General features: G+C 37.5%; 3 protein-coding genes across 7 annotated transcripts; 2 read left to right on the top strand and 1 right to left on the bottom strand.

Moving 5' to 3' along the window:
- Positions 1–2,167: 2,167 nt before the first annotated feature.
- LOC103981594 (uncharacterized) lies at positions 2,168–9,249 on the bottom strand. Of its 5 annotated transcripts, XM_065149096.1 has the most exons (4): positions 8,538–9,249; positions 6,165–6,267; positions 5,998–6,071; positions 2,169–3,549 (listed from the first exon to the last, which is right to left on the bottom strand). In XM_065149096.1, exon 4 carries the CDS (start codon positions 3,541–3,543, stop codon positions 2,377–2,379), a length of 1,167 nt encoding a protein of 388 aa, XP_065005168.1. In that variant the 5' UTR covers positions 3,544–3,549; positions 5,998–6,071; positions 6,165–6,267; positions 8,538–9,249; the 3' UTR covers positions 2,169–2,376. The 5 variants fall into 5 exon arrangements, with proteins under 5 accessions (XP_018679839.2, XP_065005168.1, XP_018679840.2 ...); XM_018824294.2 differs by lacking the exon at positions 6,165–6,267 and having other exon boundaries at positions 2,168–3,549; positions 6,065–6,121; XM_018824295.2 differs by lacking the exon at positions 6,165–6,267 and having other exon boundaries at positions 5,998–6,121.
- Positions 9,250–15,216: 5,967 nt separating this feature from the next.
- Positions 15,217–19,439, top strand: LOC135635320 (uncharacterized). Its single transcript, XM_065146324.1, has 2 exons — positions 15,217–15,596; positions 17,548–19,439. Exons 1-2 carry the CDS (start codon positions 15,300–15,302, stop codon positions 18,712–18,714), a joined length of 1,464 nt encoding a protein of 487 aa, XP_065002396.1. The 5' UTR covers positions 15,217–15,299; the 3' UTR covers positions 18,715–19,439.
- Positions 19,440–20,552: 1,113 nt separating this feature from the next.
- On the top strand, positions 20,553–21,408 carry LOC103980882 (E3 ubiquitin-protein ligase RING1-like). Its single transcript, XM_009397406.3, has 2 exons — positions 20,553–20,824; positions 20,974–21,408. Exons 1-2 carry the CDS (start codon positions 20,598–20,600, stop codon positions 21,263–21,265), a joined length of 519 nt encoding a protein of 172 aa, XP_009395681.2. The 5' UTR covers positions 20,553–20,597; the 3' UTR covers positions 21,266–21,408.
- Positions 21,409–21,578: the final 170 nt, after the last annotated feature.

A 21,578-nucleotide genomic window follows, 5' to 3' on the forward strand; every position in this document is an offset into this window, starting at 1 on the left:
ATTTTTTTGTTATGATTTGATTTATGTAAATGGTTAACTTATAGTTATTATTTTGATGGATTTTATACATTAATAATTATTAAAATTTGAAACCATATTGGATATTGATTTTTAGGTTTGAATGATTAAATCATAATATCGATAAGATCAAATTTCTTTTAACTTGAATTTAGTATACGTATTTAAAAATATATATGATTATTTGAGTTCAAATTTATCATAACATTTTAAAATGACAAATATACATGATAGTCTTATTAAAATTTCGTTATTTTATCATCATAAAAAAATAAAAGATTATTGAATCCTAGATTTTGATGATAAAACTAATGATAAATTTATTAGACTAAATATATTTTTAAGATAAGTGATACAGGAAATACTTCAATTACAGCTTGGATTACCGAATGACAACTATCAAGTAGGAGATTCGAATGTTATATTAAAAAATTATCATGTTGAAAATTGGACGTCGAGCCGAAGAAAAAGACGATACGTCGAAAGTTCGGATGGAAAGTTCAGATAAAGTGCCAAAAGAACATACGACATGTCGCAATAGTATACATCATGCTAAAAGTTTCATTCATGTGTCATATGCATGATTGATTAATCAAAGTCTTGATCGAGATCATTATGAGTCAATTTGAATTAGTATCGGGCCAAAATCATGCCAACTTGTGAAGAAAGTTATTGGGCTTGAATCAAGGCCGAATTGGATATGTTGGAAGGCCAAATCGATGGCCCAAGCGGTAGTACCGCCTAAGTCAAACAAAAAATACTATTTATGCTTTTTCGATGTTTTTAACGATAGTATCGTCCAAGCCAATGATAGTACTACCTAGGGCAATGGTAGTACCGCCAAAGCTATTGGTTGCAATGGTAATACTACCTAGTGCCGACGGTCGTATCGTCAAGCACCAACGGTAATGTCGCTAGTACACCGAAATTTTAGGATTTAAATTTTTGTCTCTATTCTTGAAGCCTTTTAGTACCTATAAATTCTTCACTTAGGCATGGATAATGAAGCATCTATTTATGAGCAAAAAAAATATTATAAAATCTTATTTTGATGATTGTTTGAGTCTCCTCCTTATTTTGAGTTTAGTTACAATCCTAGATTACAGGAGATAGAAGATCTTATGTCAAAAGATAGTATAAATGTTATCTTCTCAATGTGTAAAAGGAGAAAGTGCCTTAAACATATAAGTCAAGATTGCATTGGGCTTGCATGAAGGTCAAGATTGATGCTTCCATGTGATGTTTCTTAGGAGTCACATGCCTAAGACAATCCAAGCTAAGGCCATGAAAGTGCAACACGCTTGTGATATCCATTCATAAAAAGATCAATTGCCTTCTCTAGGGACCCACATGGAAAAAAAGTGGGTTTGTGAACGTGAATGCATAGGCAAACTAATCATCACTCTCTCAAGCATAAACTTGGGAAAGCACAACAATATTAACACAAACACTTTATGAATAATGCAATACAAAAATAGACTTCATAAATTCAGAACAACATGACAAGTGAGTGCACATGCTACATTGGTAGTTGAGCAATACGATGACCCATCCTTAAATATTACCTGATATGGTTGATATTTCAAGTGACATCTCTATTCAAGTAGATCCCAACAAGTTACGATCTAGGGGCTCCATTTTTTTAATGGTTTTTCCTTGACCACGAGCTATGATTACAGGACATAAAATCCAATAAAACCCAACCAACATGCAGTTGTCTAACCAAATATAAGCCACTTACATATTATCTAAGATATGTATAAATTGAAAGCATGAACATTACGTTAAACACATTTGCTATAAATAGCCCGTAACAGTACAAATGCATCTCTATTGGCTTATATGGTTATGTAACCTTGATGTATCTCAAGGTTTCTCCTTGGGCCATTTCAAGAATCGCTCAAAATATATAAAGCTTCTACTGAAACCAAACAATAGCACGAGAAAACAGAAATAAAGGCCACTACTACTAAATGCATTTATTAGTCTTAGGTGGTGCACCAAACCAAATAAAGACCTAGTGCATATTGTTTCTGTACTTTGTATAGTAAACTCTAATCTTGTGGGTTTAATCCACTGACACATGCTCTAATCTCCAAGTTATACTCCAAAAAAAAGAAGAAAATATGACATTAAATAAAGATACTGAACAATTATTAAATTTTGGGCAGTTTAATTTATTTATTAACTTATAAAAGTTAAGTTAGTGATACAGGAAGCAATACTCATCAATATATATAGTCAACATAATATGTAGACTCACTTCAATGTGGTGATGTTATAATAGAACAAAATAAGAAAAATACTATTGTATTTGCATCACGATAAATTTTGAGGTGCAGAGAAGCCTTGCCAAACTTAGTATTTTAAGCTACCTATCTCGACCATATTATTGTAATTTAACACTACATACTGACAAGGTGACCATAGTCGATTCTGCTTCAACATATCGATCATCACAGTCTCTCCTGTCTTCATGTCGTGACAACACAACATTGCCTTCCTCCCCATAGAAAATAATGTCAGGTCCATGAATACCTTGTCACCCCCACAGAATGGCAGAAGTGAAAAAGAGTCAATGTCCCTAATGTTCAAAAAATCTAAAACATGGTACCTCTTAACCCATTCTCCATCCTTACTAATCATCCATATGAAAATTGAATTATTTTTCATAAATAGAGTGCTTGTCAAAATCTCTTCATCAGTTACCCCGATACATTGACAATAAACATCATCATAATATATTGGAATGTCTTCATATTCTATTGGCGACATCATACTGCCTGAGATATTTTTATCAAGGTCAAACCATATTATGTAGGGAAAATAGTTCCAATATATGATGCCTCTAGCGTACAACACATTCCACCGATACCTATTGTACTCATCTTTGATAACAAGCTTCTGATCAGAAATTATCCATTTCCCTATGTCCGAAGAGTATATCTTGAACTCAATCTCAGTAAATTCTAGTTCATTGTCTTCTACTAGTTTTATTAGTCTATAACGGGTCGAAGTAGTTGATGGTTCAAAGGCCAGGCCAATATTCTCATAAACTTGAACTCGACTTTCAGGGATGGCATGACCCTCTTTTGTCACTGGATTCCACACATAATGGAAGGTGCTCTCATCTTCATACATGTACCATTCGTTTTCGTTTTGTTCCTCCCATCTTGTCAACAATAACAAGAGGAGGCCATTGGCAGAGGCAGCAATATACACGGAACATCCAGAAATATACGCGGAACATCCATCAGGAAGGGAGAAAGACAACTTAGGTTCACAAATGTCATGTTGCCCAATAAGGTTGACGGGCATGAAGTCAATATTGTGATCACATATCCACACAAAGCCAGGCGACCCACAATGGCGTGAGCGTTGGTGTGCGAATGTAGGATCATGGTTGATGAGATGATGCCATTTCTTATTGACGGACTTGAACCTGAAGAGAGCCTTATTGGTAAGCCATGGGAGAATTTCCAAATGAATGATGTCTTCGGGTATCGTTGCCACTATAGCGACCATGTTTCTCTATCAAGTAAGAGAAAATAATTAATAGGTAAATGTTATAAGCCAAAGAATAAAAAAAAATCAAAAAGAAAAAACCATCAAACATTCAAAAAAATGAACATATTGCTAGATATACTCCAATCAATAAAATTTGTCACGGCTCAAAACCAAGGATGTGATGATTCAACAAATGCGTAACCACAGAATTTTAAATATTTTAACCCAAATCATACAGGTGGAAAATTACATTTATTTCACTTGACCTTATCACACAACTATAATTGAAATAATAGCAGTGAAAGATACTGCATAACAGCACCGCTTAATAAGAAGGGGTTGGGTTTCATTAGTTGAGCTAGGAAGGTTACAACTAGATTAGACTAAACAGGACTTAGGTCTGAAATTTCATGTCTTTTCTATCCCCATGTACATCAAATGCAGAGTTATGCTTGTGCATGAATATGACATCACAATCCATCAAAAGAAAATAATTTATTTCAAAAAATCTTCATTAATTTCTTAATCAAAATCCATCAAGATTTCACCTTAAATTGATAGAAAAATATAAGTACATGAAACCCATTAAAAAAATAAATACTGAAATAACAAATCAAAAGAACCTGAAAGCACATTTATGTAGTCTTAAAGTGAATTCTCATTCCTTCATCTACGAATTAGCAAAGATTTCTACTCATTCTTTAAGTAGTATTATACCTCATGCGAGCACATAAGTAGAGAAACTTGATGTACTGAACCAAAAAGCTGAACAAAATTAAACAACATAATATCTATTGGGCTGATTAAGACTATTTATAATATAAAAATATCTTAAAAGACACCTTAAAATGATTTTGTTCCAAGGGACACGTTCCTTCAATAAGGTGATTATTGTAACTACATAGAACTAATTTAAATTTTTTTTAATTTTCAGAATACCTCCATCATAAGAAGCATACCTTCAAAATGGAGTGTGTAGTATATATAGGAAAAACAGATGGGACGCTCCCTAGAGGAAAGTCATAATATACAATTAAATTATATATTTATTATATATAGGAAAGAAAAAAATCCCATCAATATGTTCTCCTCTAAAAAATCTCATATTTAGAAAACGACATAACTTCCAAAATAGTTCCCAAACCAAATTATCATTAGTTGCATGTTATGAGAAAAAGAAAACTGAAAGAGTAATTGCAGAATACTACAGTAAATCATACACAAAAATTAAAAAAAATAAAAGCAAAAACTAGCTTTAAAATGGGATAAAATTTAACATGTATTTTTTATAAAGATAATGTCAAGTGTGGTTGTCTGTTACTGAGGGATGAAGCCTATCAAATGAAGCTTGAATCCAATGTTTGATGTACTCAGGAATCACAGCAAGCATTATTGATATGATCACATTGGGTGATTGGATAAGGAAAATTTTGATTCCGACCCCTAGAAACCTAGTGTTAGAGGTATACCGAGAGCTCCTGTTATAAAACTATATGTGGCTAAGGAGGTGTTACAAATTGAATCCATCATAGACGATTGGGAGATGGGATTATTAGTGATTTATTGATGATATGGTTGATGATGATGTTCTAGTGTCAACTAGATGATGTTTTTAAAAGTAAAAATAAAAAAATTATTGCTGAAACTGATACGAAATTGTCCCTCAAAGCAAATTCAAAGATCCAAGTACAAACGATAACATTTTCTCCAAAGACTATAGAGCTTGTTGGCTCTAGCATGCATAGACAATCAATCAGCTACATACCTTCCTCCATGAAATACATACGAGATTTTATAATAATGCATGATAGACAATAAATACAAAATGTTCCTAATAATATTCAAAATTAGCCATGGGATAGAAGATTGTTTACTAATGATATCCACCTTCATCATATAGACTGTCTCGATATGAACTCGATGGAGACCATCCTAATAAGCTAATAAGATAACTTTTGCCTCATAAACTATTGTCCTACTTCTTAAAATACTCTTAGAAAAACAACAAAAGCATTATCGTGTCTGTCAGTGTCTAGCAATGAAGCCAATACTGCAATTACAATTTAATTTGGTCCAACGAAAAGCTAGTTTTTCCCATTTAACAAGGAAGGATAACAACTAACATTTCTCACAAATTCATTTTGGTTCATCATATCATGAATTTATGAGACAATTTTGAAAAATAAACCAAAAATAGATGATATCAAATTATTAAAAATAGAATCATTGGAGCCCTCAATAAGACCATAAATTTGTAGCAATAAAAGATATTTGTCATGAAGCCTCAAAATCTGGCAAAAGTAAACCCACATTAATCTAAAGGCCAGCTAGCCAATAATCAAAAAGATGAAAATGTAAACCAAGTCAATTCTCACAAAGAGACTAAAAAGCCCAATGAGTTAGAATAATGAAACAACACATGTTCAGTATATTCTAAATCAATATTACAAAAAGTGCATAGTTTGCACTCACAAATTCCTAACACTGCAAGCCAATCTGATGTTGGGAGGTGATGATAAAGCTACTTCCAACAAAATACCTTCACTCTAGGCATAATGGGTAGCTATCAGATATATCACCACCAATCCCATACATCCTGAAGGAATAATGAAGGAGATTGTAAGAATCGAAAAGCTTACTTTGTAGTAGCTATGTGATGACAATATCTCCAACACCATCAGCACTTGAAGTGCTAAGTACATCTACACTTATAATTTGCTAAGAAGAGGGGCCAAACAAATCCTGAAGCAGTTGAAAATCTTAACATCCATGAGAAAGTAATTCAAAGACCATACTAGACTTATTTATCATGTTAACATTAATAAAAGTAGGCTTGAGATTAATAGGGATATCAAAAATCTAGGGATCAAAACAAATGGTAGCAGAAGAATTAAAACCAAAAAATATCATAAAATCAGGTTTCAGTTTTTCCAAAGCCTTAAGAAAAAATCTCTGAGTCCAGTTGTATTTGTCGTGCATAAATAAATTCCAAGGATCAACATGACCATACCTAGCCTTGATTATACCAACCCAAATAGAATCAATGTCATTAAAATATTACAATATACATTTAGCATGTAATGCAAATTTAGTTAAATGAAGATCATGTATACCATCTCCCAAGATAACAAATGAAGGCTACAAGAGTAGTTGGCCTTATGCAAAGAAATTATTTAATAATATGATTAATATCTTTAAGGATAAAATCAGGCATCCAGTAAGCACTTAAAGTATGTAAAGCAAGTGACTTAAGCATATAATTTATAAGAGTTAAGAAGTTAACTTTCTAAGAGTTAAATCTATTTCTAACATTTTGAGTAGTATGATTAATATCTATTTCTGTTAGGAATCCGACGAAGAGCAATGAAGGATCACAAATACTTGAAAGAAAAATTACCCTCTCTGATACCCAAAAAATTATAAATATCTCTTTTAGTATCTTGACAAGTTGACTTAGAAAAAGAAAATCTTAAACTTTTGAAGATTAACTTTTAAATTAGAAATGCTCTCAAAAGTTCTAAAAGTTGGAATGGTGTTTTCACAAGACTTAGGGATAACTCATAAACATAAAACCATATCATCAACATAAAACAAATTACAAAGTCTAAAAGCATGTTTAAGGCAAAAATAGTGTAATATGATTCTCAGTACAAGAATTCTTAAAGAGAAAAGGTAAAGAACATTACAAAGAGCGATCAGACGGTAGTATCCAACTTTAGAACTATTAAAATTTCTTAGTAATAAATACTAAGAAAGTTTTACCCCACCTAGGTCGGAGACAAGCCTCAATGTTAAATGTGTTGAAGGCTTCAAAAATACTCTCTTTAATGGTGTACTGAAAGGAATTAAAAAAATTCAACGATAAACCCATCGGACCCTGGTCTTTTACCTAACCCTATTTGATTGAGGGCCCCATGAATTTCACTAAAGGTGAACCTTCTGAGAAGATTGTCCTGCTTCTCATTGGGAATTTGGGGAAGGGGTGGGCAATCCCACCAACTTCTCAACTTTGAAGGGACAAAGACCCCACAAAGATTTTTATACCAAGTGACAAACTGTTGAGTGATCTCCCTCCCACCCCTAATCCTAGTGCCATAGTCCAAAATAATGTGAGAAATATGGTTTTGGGTTCTACTATAATTGATAACTCTATAAAAGAATTTAGTATTTAGATTCCCTTCCCAGATCCATTGGGTTTTGGCAATGGTCCATCGTTTGTGATACAATTGGCAATCAAGGGCCACGGTTCTATTGTGGAGACAGGTCAGCCTTTTGCCCTCTTCCTCAGTCAGACTCAAACTATCATCCTTAGATTCCAGTATTTTGATTTCTTTGCAGGTTTCCCTAATCCTTAGTTCTATACTTCTCTCATGTTTTCTCCACCTTTCAATGTTCAGATGAGTTGCATTCAGGTTGTGATAAATTTGCTCACCCAGACTTCTGGACTTAGGTAAGTTATTCCAGGTGTCTTGCACTAATGTTCTAAGATACTAGTTGTCAGACCAATGGGACTCAAATCTAAAAATCCTACTCCTTTTCTCTTCTAGGCTTTGGATCTTAACCTTAGTGAGGATTGGGCAGTTATCAGAAGCCACCCGACTCAGATGAAAAAGGTTAATGTGCTTAAAATCATCAAACCAACAACTATTGATATACACCCTATCTAACCTGGAAGAAATTTCAAAAGAATCAAATCTGTTATTACACCAGGTGTGTCTATTACCATGAAAACCAATGTCTATCATACCGGTACAGGAAATAAAATTTCTGAAGTCTAAAATCGATTGGGAAAGGGTGAATGGCTTTCTCCTAGACTTGTCCTCTGGTTGGGAAATCATATTCATATCCCTGCAAATAATCCAGAGGACTTTAGCAAACTCATAAGAACACAACATGTTCTAAAGATTTCTACATAAAAAAAACGGAGTACCTACATAAATAGCAATAAAAATTCAAGGAGCCTGACCTATGGCATTAAAGACTAAGCTTAAAAATTATTTGTTTTTACTGACCAAACTTGCTTGAAGTCGTTCCTCATCCCAACCAATCAAAATACCCCTGGATCTGCCCTTTGTCTCCATGAAATCTGCAGCCCAACGTCGCCCAAGTCTTTTGAGGAAGCAGATGGAACCTTCTGTACTAAGATGGGTCTCCAACAGAGTGAACACTGTTAGATTATGCTCTTTGATAAGGTATTTAAGGTGAGCTACACAGTCTTTCTTGGTTGCCCTCTTGTAATTCTATGACAACAAATTCATGAACATTAGTTAAAAGCATCGATTTCTAGCTCATGGGGGCAGGAGCCATATGGGTTCCCAAATTCTTTTACACTATTTTGAGTTTCTTCTTCTTAGATCTATATTTCAAAGAAATCAAAAGGGGGTTAGGACTTCCCTGAGGTGGCTTCCGTCGTGCTTTTGGACCATAACTGCATTCCATCCTCATTCATTCGGGATCATCCTCCTCCAACACGAAACCAGAATCCACATCGTGGATCTCCTTGGATGCCTGACGAAACACTTCGGCTGCCTTCTCCGCTAGTTCCTAGAAGGACGAACAGCGAGAGGTGGATTTGTGTCTGCCTCCAGCCTCTTGCTCCTTGCGATGGTTGGCTTGGAAGAGGAGACATCAGCATTAGGGTGGCCGTTCTCTATCATTGACTCTGCCGCACGAAGGGCAGAGAAGGGGTTTTCCAAGATAAGGTCAACTATCTTTTTGCCCACTGGTAACATTAGCGTTAGCTTTATAGGACAGGTCTTTCCGTCCTAATGCAGGCTCCTTTTGCATCCAACGGCTGGCAGACTGTTGCTCGCTCCAGTACGTCTAACGTTGATTTGATATTTGATCTGGTTTGTTGGACTGGCCGTTGAATCAGATTTGCCGTTTTCGAAGGTGATTAAGCTATCCAGCATTATTCCTTTTCTTGGCGATTGATACAACATAGTCGCTAATGTACTTTTCATATGTGACTAGCACTATTCCTTCATGAAACACAAACAATCAGACTACGTCCGATTAGTCACCTGTAGGTGAAGAACAAGCATGCTAGAATCGCTCAACATACTAATGGAATCTTGTATGAATTCCATTCTATCATGGTGTCACAATCTTGTACTAATGGACTCAAGGTGTCTTCAACAAATTTATAGATGAGAAGGGCAACTTGAAAGCCAGCCTTCGCCACTAGACTGAAGGGTTGCTGAGCTTCTACCTGGCTTCCCATCTTTCAAAGGAAAGCTCGCACTGAAAGAAGTTGTGGACTCCACAACTAAACACCTCATGGTGGAATCACTGTAACCTCATTTCAGGGACATAGCCCATGCCTTGGAACCCCACTGAACTAGAAGATGCCGAGGTTACGGTCCTGGTGGTTCATAGAGACATGCCAAAGGGAAGGAAAGATGAGCCCTATCAGACTTGAATTGGCTAAGTTGCACTTTAACATGGTACAGAGAATACAAAAAAGTGGGAACCCAAAGAAATGTTGAGGTATTTTGAGCTTGGTTTGCTTGAATCACGTCTTCTGCTTTGTGACCTTTAAGGAAAACTCATCTTATTGCAGCTTGTCATGCCGTTGTCAAATCGAAATAGATAGTGAGACCGAAATAATATTACTGTCACCCGAGCCCAACAATAATAGTAAACCCAGAGAAAATATTTAGCCCATAGCGCATAATATTTTCTTGGATCTAGCTTATTATAGAGGTACATTAATTTACTATTACTCGGGTTTTACTATTTATCCGTCACTCTACTTTCCACCTTAGTCTCGAATGATGGAGGGATCAGGTCGGGCATCCCACCCTGCTCTAATCTTTTTATAAGTTGACTCTGAAGGGAACACCAGAATCATATTCTCAGATATTTCTAGACTCTTGCACACATGATTTAGGATCGAGTCAAGTTGACAAAGGAAACACTGATAACTGCATCATCATTTTGGTGCTAGGGTGGTTCTATGTCACAGGAACTTTCACCTAAGGAGGCTAACAATTGATATTTCTATTTTAGGCACCTCTACCTCCACCTAAACCCCTAAGCAGTATGAGCAATTGTTTAACAATCATGGTCTTTCCTCTCCAACAGTGATGCTGGCCCACATGTTGGTTCTAATGGAGATCTTCCTGAATATTGTTCAATGGGTCTAAACATTGATACGGATGATGCTATCAATTGTTCCCTTGCTACTGCAACTAGCTTAGTCACAGTGGCACCTCGTACACCTATTGAGCCTCCTCAACTAGCCCAGACTCAAGTCATCGTTAATGGCTCGACCAAAGGGGTCCCAAGGTCTCCGACCATCAAATTTAGTGGACTGCGCCCCTCATAATTGATGACTCCAAAGTCCAAGGGAAAATACACTCTATGGGCACAACTTCAATAGATGGACCAGTGCTTGAAAGATATGCACCATGAGTTTCACTCGAGCAATTTGACCAGCTTTGCCTCAATCAAATCCACATTCACTCAATAAATATAGGAAGAGCCTATCCCCCCAAGCTTACAACCGCTAAATTTGGAAGTGTTTGATAGAGCTGTTAACCTAGTGAAGCATGTGCTAACTTTCCAAAACTCATATGGCACTATATGACATATCTAATGCCTTGATGTGTCGAGCCTTCCCTATACCTAAAGCTCATGTGGTAGCTTACCAAACTCATATGACACTATATGACACATCTAAGGTCTTGATGTGTTGAGCCTTCCTTATAACCTAAAGCTCTATTGGTGAACTCCTTCGCACAACTCGTAAGGGAGTTCTAAGAATATTTTGTAGGGAACATCTATCCTTGATGCTCAACTACTGCCCTTCTCCACATCTGATAGGTGGAGGGTAAGCCATTGGAAGAGTTTATCACCAAATTTACTAATAAAGCTCTTGGGTTACAAATGTCTATCCTTCGATCCTCATATAGGTATTCATGATGGGGCTTATACACTCTAGGTTATTTAAGTTACGGATAGAGAGATAGTTGGCCACTGTATCCAATATACTATAGAAAATCAACCAATACATTATCACCAAGGTGATGATGGCTAGGAGACATGAAGAGTCTCAAAAGTGTGAAACCATATCATGCCCCACTTGCCTTGATGTCGAGATCCCCTCGATGTCGAGTACTAGATCAAGCAAGACTTTCTTGGCCAAGGGCCAACCTCACCCTCCTTGACATGTCCTATACTAAAGTCTTCCTATAGATCTAAGAAGAAGGGATGCCCCAAAATCCCCACCCCGTAAGATCTAACTCAAGAAAAATAGATAATTCCAAATATTATCATTTCTATGAGGATCATAGTTATGACACAAAGGACTACTTTAACCTTAAGGAGCAAATCGAGGAACTTATCTGATAGGCTCACGTTGACCGCTTTCTCCGTCGAAGGCAAGAGCCCTCTCTAAAGCTCGAGGGACTTGTTGTCATGCCTTCTAGATTAACGCATTCAAGAGACATTAACCCATTTTAAATCAAGAATATTATAATTCATTAGCAATCCAATCCAGAATCCAAACTAACATTTGAGAACACTAAAAAATATTTAAATATCAGAATTCACATCCATAAAACATGTGTAGTTTATAATTATATATTGCATCACTCGATAATTCATGAAACCCAAAGCCAATTTAACAAAATATTAACTACACTTATAAATTTACTAATATGAGAATCTATACAATCATAAAACCAACTATTTATCAGAAGTTTATATCATTATAGACTAAACTTAATATTCTAAAATTCTAAACATGAGAAGTCTTTCGAGCATTTACAAGATACATTAATTCAGACGTGTTAGTAATATTTCATTATAATGCAAAATATACTTATATTGTAACCACATATCAACCAATAAGACTTACCCATAATCTGAATAGCTTTCTATTACCTGAGCTCAATTCTAACATTTTAGCAAGCAATAAGTTATCCTAAAAAAATTATATAGTAATAGAGTGAGCATACAAAGTTCAGTAGTGTGGCTAACATATCCATGGTAAGAGAGAGAATAACTTCAAATAAACTTTGTATCAAAATGCTAAGGTAAGATATAAGAATTTATGGATATTCACTCGTTGAATATAGAATCACAATGTCATTTCATTCAAAGGGTATTCTATTCATAATAATAGAGTAAAAAGTAATTAGAGCATATCAATGACCTAAAAAGTATTTCGGAGTATATCAATGATATATGAAATATCTTGGAGCATTTCAATAATATTTAAAATATTTTAAAATATATTAATAGCGTATGAAATATTTTGGTGGCATAAGAAGTATTTCGAAATATATCAATAACATATTAAATATTTGAGAGTATATCAAAGAATAAATATGAAACAGAAGCTCAAATGTCATATTTGGCATTACATTCATTTCATTCTTATCCAAAGCATAAATAGAAAACTCATAAGCAATTCTTTGGATATCAAATAAAAAACACAGAATGTATAGTGGGATCATAGACAGAATATGGTCCATATATTCCTAGATAACTATCAAATAAAAGTCTCATACATTTGGGAGCTTCATCCACCTATGTTTGGATGAAGTCAAAAGAGGTTGACAGAACATTACGAGCTCTAAGCATACCTCCCTTTACCATTTCTGGTAATGGTTCACATTATCCCATAAATACCGAAATACAAAAGGATATTATGAGTAATAAAATTGGTACATATCGGAAAGCATATATAGAATAACGAAACATTCATGTATCTATATGAGTGAAAATGCCTCCCTCAAACTAAGCATGAAAAATATGTCCTAGACACCTTCATAAATATATATATATATATATATATATATATATATATATATATATATATATATATATATAATATGTCTAAGATGTCTCTCTTGAGCTAAGCATGAAAAATATGTCCTAGACACCTTCATAAATAAATATATATATATATATATATATATATATATATATATATATATATATATATATAATATGTCTAAGATGTCTTTCTTGAGCTAAGCATGAAAAATATACCCAAAATACCTCCCTTAAACTAAGTAAGAGAATGCACTTAAGATGCCTTCGTCAAGCTAAGCATAGAAAATGCACTCGAGATGCCTCCCTTGGCTAAGCATAGAGAATGTACTTAAGCTAAGCACGACAAATGCACCTGAGATGCTTCCCTCGAGCTAAATATAATAAAAAGATTCACCTTGTATTATGTGAGGCACACGCTTAAGGAACCCTTAAAAGGGTGGAAAACTTGAAGCCTAACACGTAAAAATTATCAAGCACCTTGGGTATATATCTATCCATCATGCCTAAAACTAGGGTTGGATATTCCCTCGGCACACTTTCTAACGAGCGATAAACGATAAGAGGAAAACTTACCCCCAATTTTAGCTCTAAGTGATTGCTAGCTCAACAAGGAGAGTGGAGTTGACATGGCAATCACCTAGGCCTAACAGTAGTAGTAAGCTCAGAAGAAACTATTATGTCAATACGGTTAAGTATTCTCTTGAGACCAATATACTGTAAAGGCTCATTAATGACTTTATTTTTTATCTCGACCCTAACTTTGATGTGAGAAGGACTAAGTTGGACACGCCTGATCTTTTTGCAAGTTGACTCTGAAGCAAATACCAGAATCACCTTTTCATTCTTTTTTCTTATTCTGACACACGTAGCCCTAGATCAAGGCATCACCGACAGCCAATCATCATTCAGCATGCAGTAGATGAAATTTCAACGATCATCGATTCTTGACAACATCTACTCTGATGGATGTTAGTGCAACGGACAAACTTCCATAGTACATTCTAGCCCTCTTCAACACTGCAAATGACACCGCATACAATGTTATAAAAGAGAAGGGACTGGACATAATTCCACACCTAAAAGAAGCAGTAACATATCAATCCCTTTCTCCCTCTTTTGTGCATCAATCATGCAGTTCCATTTTCTAAGGAATGCTACTCTTGGTTTCAGTGGGCAGATCTATGCAAGGCATACACGGTGGAAAGAAGGTAATACCATCATGGCTACATACCCTTGCTGGGGGAATACTTGGAAAACGCAGTGATATTAATAAAAGGCTCCCTGATATTGACTCTTGCTTAATGTACGAGCGACACTGCAACTCAAGAGCACTTGAAGGTTTCTACAGTTGCCGTGAGATTGCAAGATCGTCATCCATGATCTTTCGACTTTGAGATAATTTGGGTACTTCCACGGTTTGCGAATTGCGCCATACTTATCATTCGTTCATCAATCAACGCAACAAAGAGTTCACACAGTTTCTCCTGCATTGGGTTTTTTTTGTACAGGACGAGCTTCAAAGAGGCGATGTGCCCAAATCGTGCTGCTTGCATGAGACCGGTGTTTTGGAGGATGCGACTCGTGAGCACATCAGGCGGTTGAGTACGGAGAATTGGAGAGCAATAAAGGGGGATCGAAATTTCATTTCTCGTAGGTGAGAAAGTGCAACAGCATATTGAAGAACTCCTTGCCGTTGTGCCACTCCCTCTACTCTCTCTCTCTCTCTCCTTCGTGAACGAGAAGGGTTCTATGGACTACCCATATAAAGAGGGAGGGGAAAAGGAATGCACGTCTGGCCGCAAACTCAGCCTGTTTTACGGTTCGGATCGAATTAATCGTATGTAGTTAATCGGATTCGGGTCTGCAGATCCTATATCCGTTATCATTTCAATCACGTGATGATTAGATCGCACAGACCCACATTGAATCCGCGTGCTCATGTGGTCGGCTAGGAACGGCAGCGAGCGCACGGCGACGCACCAATCACGATGGAAGCCACCGCAACGGCAGAGGTGGCGGCGGAGATTCTAGAACCCTTGGAGCTCCGCTTCTCCGACCTTCTCCTCCTGTCCTCCGCCGCTCCCTCTCATCCTCCACCCTCTCCCGCGGAGCTGGCGCGGCTGGAGTCCATCTCCGCCGCCGCGATGCAAGCCCTAGGCTCTTCGGGGCCTGGCCTCCTCGCGATCACTGAAGTGCCCAAAGCTTCCGACCTTCGCCGGCTCATTCTTCCTCTCGCCCGCAAGCTCGCGCTCCTTGGCCGCAAGGATCGCGCCCGTGTCCTCAAGGTAACAACCATTTTTCTATGCGGCTCCACTTCTCAAGATGACGCTTTGACGAGTAGGCGACGGCGTATCGTATTGGAGTTCTTGGGTTGGTATTCTGTATCAGGGGAAAACTTGGGTTCGATCTCCAAGCTTCTGCAATAAAAAATTGGTTTGAAGATCTTATTTATGAACTGCTTGATTAGATCCTTCTGCAGAAACCTTGAATGCTGCACTTCAACCTTATGATTTGGAAAAGGAAACATTTTGTTTTGAGTTAGGGTTTTATATTTGGATGAGACATGGTAAAAGACAGGGTTTAGAGACTGAGGAAAAGAGTCTCAAAACTTTATTCATTTTACATCATCAATAGCTTTTAACTCTTACTCCCCTGCGAGGAATTGAGATCTACTTGTCCGTCTTTGCTGATTTACCCATCAACACATGGGCAAGTTTTTAATTCTTACTTGATCTGGATTTAAATTTTTGCTACTTACATGCGGTTATCTGACAAGAAAGAATAACTTCAGGTAGGGTGTGAAGATTTCCTCCCATTAGTTTACTTCAGTTCATAATGAGAATTTTATCTAATTTTGTAGAGGCTACTATATTACCATGTTCACAATCTGAAATATATAAAACAGAAATTCCAGTGATACTTTAGGACAGATGTAGGGGATTAACTTGTGTAACTTAGTGTAAGTGAATGCACCTTCTTGAAAACTTTGACTTTTCCTCTAAATTGTTACAATCATATTGTAAACAGGAATGGTTTGGATTTAGTAGCAAATTCACTTTGCTTCTTTTGAGTGTCCAAGGGAATTGGATATCACTATGACTGATTGGACATGCTAACCATTTCATATTGAATGTTATAATGAAGTCAAATAAGGAGGAAATCTGACTATACTATAAGCATCTATTCATTTATTGATCATCTTACATTCTCAAGTTGAGCCTACTTTATGAATTTGTCTAATAACTTTGGAAAAAGAAAGGTATATCTTAAATAAGCTATAGTAACTGGACCTGGAAACCGGTGTTCCTAATCATGATTGTTTTTTTTTTTAATACTTTTGTGCTATGTGCTTGTCTTCTATACATTTGCATGAAGACTGTAGCTATTTGTTCCTTTTCCTTGGTAAATTAGTAAGCCTCAGAAAATTGCCAAAATTAATTTCTGTACAATGATGGATGCAACCTGCTACTCTTTATCTTATCTTTTTTTTTTTCCTTTGCTTTTTACCATCAGCTTCAGGAACGGAATATATGTCTACAGTATGCTTTTGGTATGTTGTTTAATATCATGGAATATAGAATATTTTTCTTACCTATCCTTTGTACATAACGTAGGCTTTTAGGGATACCTTGAGAAAATTTATAAAATTATCCTTTGAGCAAGGATGGATGGATAATTCTGTCTTCCTAAAGCCCTGACTTCTAAAATTGAGCTAGATGACATTGGAGAACTGATCTCTGAACAATGATAGGTAATTTCGTCCTCCATTTATGTCTTTGAGTTAATAAAACATTAAGCAAAATTGTCCTTTCTGATTTCCAGGCTCCCATAGGTGGCATTGTTTGTAGGATTATTGTTAACCTGGCCATTCTTTTTAGATATCATATTTTGGTGATTCTACGAATTTGTAGGTAATACTATGGTTTGGGTTTTTTGTTACATGGACCAACTTGTAATTCATGTTGAAGCCTTGAAGGCATATTCTTCGAAGTTTAAAATGAACACAAAATGATTTTAACACTAGCATATGCATTGTTCCTTGGAGGACTTGTGCAGTTCACTTGTAAATTGTACATTTGTCATGATCATGGTGCGTGATTTTTCTTGATGCCATGCACATTTATTAAGAATGAATAGGTATCAGACATTGAAGTTCACGAGCCTTGATTCTTGTGTTTAGTGTTTGATATTTGCCCATTTGCAGCTCTAAGAATTTTCTTTTTCTGCTGATTACAGGAGCATGGTTTGGGCAGTGATGTTCCCCTAAAGAATCTTGACAGGAATGTGTCGTCTTTCGCTTTGCAATTAAAATATGCACATAATTTAAATTCTGAATCAGCATCAATTAGATCTCTATGCACAGAAGAAAACCATTATTATGCAGAAGGAAATTCTGTTGAGGATAGTTTTGAGAAGTTTGATGATAAGGAGTTTAAGATCCTTGGGTCTACTTTCAAGGAACTGAGTCTTTGCATGATGGAACTTGGTCTTCGACTAGCTCAAATTTGTGATAAAGCCATTGATTGCAGAGAGTTAAAGCAAAGCATCATGGATGGCAGCGCAAAAGGACGCCTCATTCATTATCATTCAACAATAGACAACATTATCCTTAAAGAGACCAACAGAACAAAAAAAGGATCTAAGAAGAAAGTTGAACCTGCTACACTTGATCCTTCACCTTCCGATGAATGTACAATATCAAGGGACTTTCATGAGAAAACTTCGGTTACACATTGGTATTCAGGAAGCAGATCTGTAAAAGATAGAACAAGTCAGATTACTTTGTCCAATCTGTGGCAGCAATGGCACTATGATTATGGCATTTTTACTGTTCTAACATCACCTTCGTTTATGTTCTCTTGTCTGGCAGAAGACTGCTCTCATATTTCATGCTGTCGAGAGTGCTCCTCACCCGATGAACATACTTATCTTCAATTGTTTGATATAAAGAAGAACAAAATATTTGTTGTGAGGTCCCCTGCTGATAGTTTCATCATTCAGGTAGGGGAAGCAGCTAACATATTGACTAGTGGTAAGCTTCAATCTACACTTCATTCAGTCGGTAGAACTGTGGACATGGAGAACTTGAGCAGGCAGACTTTTGTGGTCTTCCTGCAGCCAGCTTGGAGCAAAATTCTCTCTTATTCTGGGTATCCTGAGGAAACAAGTAATCATGATAAGTTGGTCTTAAGAACCGAAATGACCACATCTTCTAAAAAAGAAGATGCTTTCTTGAGATATAGCACAAGTGACTCTAAGGATTCACATCAGTTAATGCAAGAAATACTCAGAAAGATACCACCTCTTTCTATCCGATTTAGAGATGGAATGACATTTGCAGAGTTCTCTCATGAGACTACCAAGCAGTATTATAGCAGCAGCGGCACACAGTCTATGAGATAACTAGATTATTGCTTTGCTTTTCATAAAAAATTCTAGTGTATCATTCACATTTGACATTATGGCAGATGTCGCAAAATATTCATGAGCAATCGGAATCATCCTCTAACAGAACTCATGTCAAAGTATTTTCATTAGAAAAATTTGTGTTACAGTAAGGAAGCATGAAGATGCAAACGTAGGAGAATATATCAGGTTCTTCTGAGGCTTTGGATTACCTATGTTCCAGTACATGCTACATAACACATGTGCAAGTTCTCTTTTTAGAAGTTAAACAGAAAATCTACGCACCGCCGGTATCCTATGGTGAAATGCAGTTTGCAAGTGGGAGCCCGAAGATGATTTTGGCAAAGTGGGTTTTGTGGACGTGGAATCCTTGAGATTCATACTGTACCCTCAGGCTTATTTCACTCGAGGCTGATGGAGCATGAGAACTGCTGTCATTTGTCTTCCTTTGTAGGTTATGGCAGCGGCGACAATGTTCAAAGAGCCTGGGATGTCGAGAAGTCACTCCTTTCATTCTGTTTTGAGATTCAAGGATTTTGGAGTAGGATCCATCTATGAAAAGGCTGTGTTTTAGGCTTTTTGACTATTTGTGTAAGTTCCAGAAAAATGCAGGCAATAGTATTCAAACAAACAAATCCTCATTAATTTGATTGCTGGAATCTGGAATGCTGCTCTCACACTGCCGATCGGCTGTGCTTTAATAAATCATGTGGTTTTATAGACATTCTGATCTTTTGAGCTTTGCTAATGATCTGTCATTTGAGCCTGCATGCAGCCGGGTAATGATGATAGCCTCGCACCATCATAGACAACTTTCCTTTCCTGCAGTTGAATAAACCCTTTGCCTTTCCGTGTTCTTCAAACTCCCCCCCTGAAGCTGAAGCATTTTTAAGTGTATGTTTCACATGCATCCCTCTTGATGTGTCGTGGTTTAGTCTGATTGTACTGCATTATTGGTTGTCGAATGGCGAACCATGCTCTGGTTCAAAAACAGAGCTGCTTCTTCCAGATACCTAATCGAGACATCAAATGTTGTTTTCAATTTGATTGCTTTGTGAATTTATGGCTTTGTAGGTGCTTTGAATTTGCACACAGGATTAGACATGGATTTTAAATGCCAATTAGAACCAGGGTGATCTTTCGATAGCCCATGTCTAATTTCGTACATTCTATTCGTCATCATGGATCTCGTGCTGAAGGCAAATGTTTTATCTAATTGCAGTGGGGATGACTATGCCATCCGCTGTTCGGAAACCGTACGGTTTGGTACTTCTCAAGGCGCGCCATACCTCCTGTCATCGTCTTGGCTAGACACGTGGCGATGGATGGAAGGAGCAGGCAGCGTTTGCTACGACGCTTCTGATCTGATCCGGTGTAGAATATTGAGTGTGGGCTTGCCCAAGCGGAGAGGCTTCGACGCGCCTTCCTAGAGAGTGCGACGTGGCGATGGAAGTATCGTGGCAGCTTCGCTGCACTTAAATTCAACGCCACCTACTGCTTACGAAATGGTACCCTGCTGACCTATAATTACTGGAAGGCCACAATGACCCACTAAAATATTAGTGCGCAAGAGCATGCTTCTTCAGCGCCGACTAACAGTTTCGTCTTCGAATTCATCAGCATGAAACAAATGAATTGAGTTCCTCCGCCTCATGCCGACAGCCGAACAGTTTCACTTACATCACTATCTTCGTCTTTTAACATTATGAAATTTCATTGCATTATTTGATACTTATGTTATTCACACTTATACTGGCAATGGCGTTCTTGTAGTTACAGCATAAGGACGGCCCATTCTTTCATGCCCTTTTCCTTCTATTAAACGCAAGGAAGGGAAGATAAGTACGACCCAGGAACGGAGAGACTTGGGCGGTCCAACGATGTTGCCTGGGGTGGAGTTGGCACGGAAGCGAAGAATCCACCACCGCCACGAGGTGGGGACACCGCCGAACCTGCCGTCGTCCGCGCGCCTTCTGTTTTCCGACCGTCTGCCTGCTGCGGCCATGGACGAGCCGACCCTCGCCGCCCGCCTCCGTCTGGAGGAGAAGCTTCGGGGCCTTATGGGCTCCCGACGGCCGTCTCCCTCCTCCTCTCCGCCATCCATCAGGTTCCACCGCTTCTCTGTGCATCTCGTTCTTTTATCCGTTCACTTCTCCATCCTCCGATGGATTAGGAACACGCAGCTGCCAGTCTGCAAAACCTTTTGCACGACATCGAACTCTCTCTCTGACCGTGCTTGGCTAATGGCTTCCGCAGGTCAAATATAGAAGAGATCTCGACGCTTCCCGCGGCGGCTGGCAATATCACAACGAGGGTAATCGCTACTGAACTCCCTAAGCGACGGAGTAACAGTGTTGCGCTTCAGAGGACGGGCTCCAGGGCCGATCTGTGCGCGGTGTGCCTCGACGAGGTCCAGGCGAAGCAGAGGGTCACACGGCTTCCTTGCTCCCACAAGTACCACACCGAATGCGTGCTGCCATGGCTGGCTGCTCATTCGCACTGCCCATGTTGTAGAAGCCAAGTTCCTTCGTCGGATCAGATCTCATAGTACTCACATGTTTAGGGTTGTGCTGACGAGGGTAGATTGGAGGGAGGGTTGATGGTGTGAAGCAGGGTGGAGGTCTGCAACACGAACCTGTTCTTTGATTGTTTCATATGAAGTAATCCCATCCTCTTTTAAGTAGTGCTCAACGCAGTGGTCATTGCGAAGTTTTCCAGTTTGTTTCGAATTTGTGTTGCATTATCAAATATCAATTGCTTTCTGGTTTTCAAAATAAACCACAGCCAATAATTAAATATAAATGAATAAAATTCGTTTACAGCTAAATCAAAACATTCCCATCACTTTACTAAATCAATGA

Source organism: Musa acuminata, chromosome BXJ3-4, assembly GCF_036884655.1.
Source record: "Musa acuminata AAA Group cultivar baxijiao chromosome BXJ3-4, Cavendish_Baxijiao_AAA, whole genome shotgun sequence".
Classification (NCBI taxonomy): domain Eukaryota; kingdom Viridiplantae; phylum Streptophyta; class Magnoliopsida; order Zingiberales; family Musaceae; genus Musa; species Musa acuminata.

Bases quoted from the DNA above. Each gene is read 5' to 3' on its own strand.
- LOC103981594 (XM_018824292.2), bottom strand. From the start codon at position 8,606: ATGGAGACAAAGGGCAGATCCAGGGGTATTTTGATTGGTTGGGATGAG. The intron at 3,550-8,537 runs GTCAGTAAAAAC...CTTACTTGATAG, and splicing joins AACGACTTCAAGCAAGTTTG to AGAAACATGGTCGCTATAGT.
- LOC103980882 (XM_009397406.3), top strand. From the start codon at position 20,598: ATGTTGCCTGGGGTGGAGTTGGCACGGAAGCGAAGAATCCACCACCGC. The intron at 20,825-20,973 runs GTTCCACCGCTT...TGGCTTCCGCAG, and splicing joins TCCTCTCCGCCATCCATCAG to GTCAAATATAGAAGAGATCT.
- LOC135635320 (XM_065146324.1), top strand. From the start codon at position 15,300: ATGGAAGCCACCGCAACGGCAGAGGTGGCGGCGGAGATTCTAGAACCC. The intron at 15,597-17,547 runs GTAACAACCATT...TGCTGATTACAG, and splicing joins ATCGCGCCCGTGTCCTCAAG to GAGCATGGTTTGGGCAGTGA.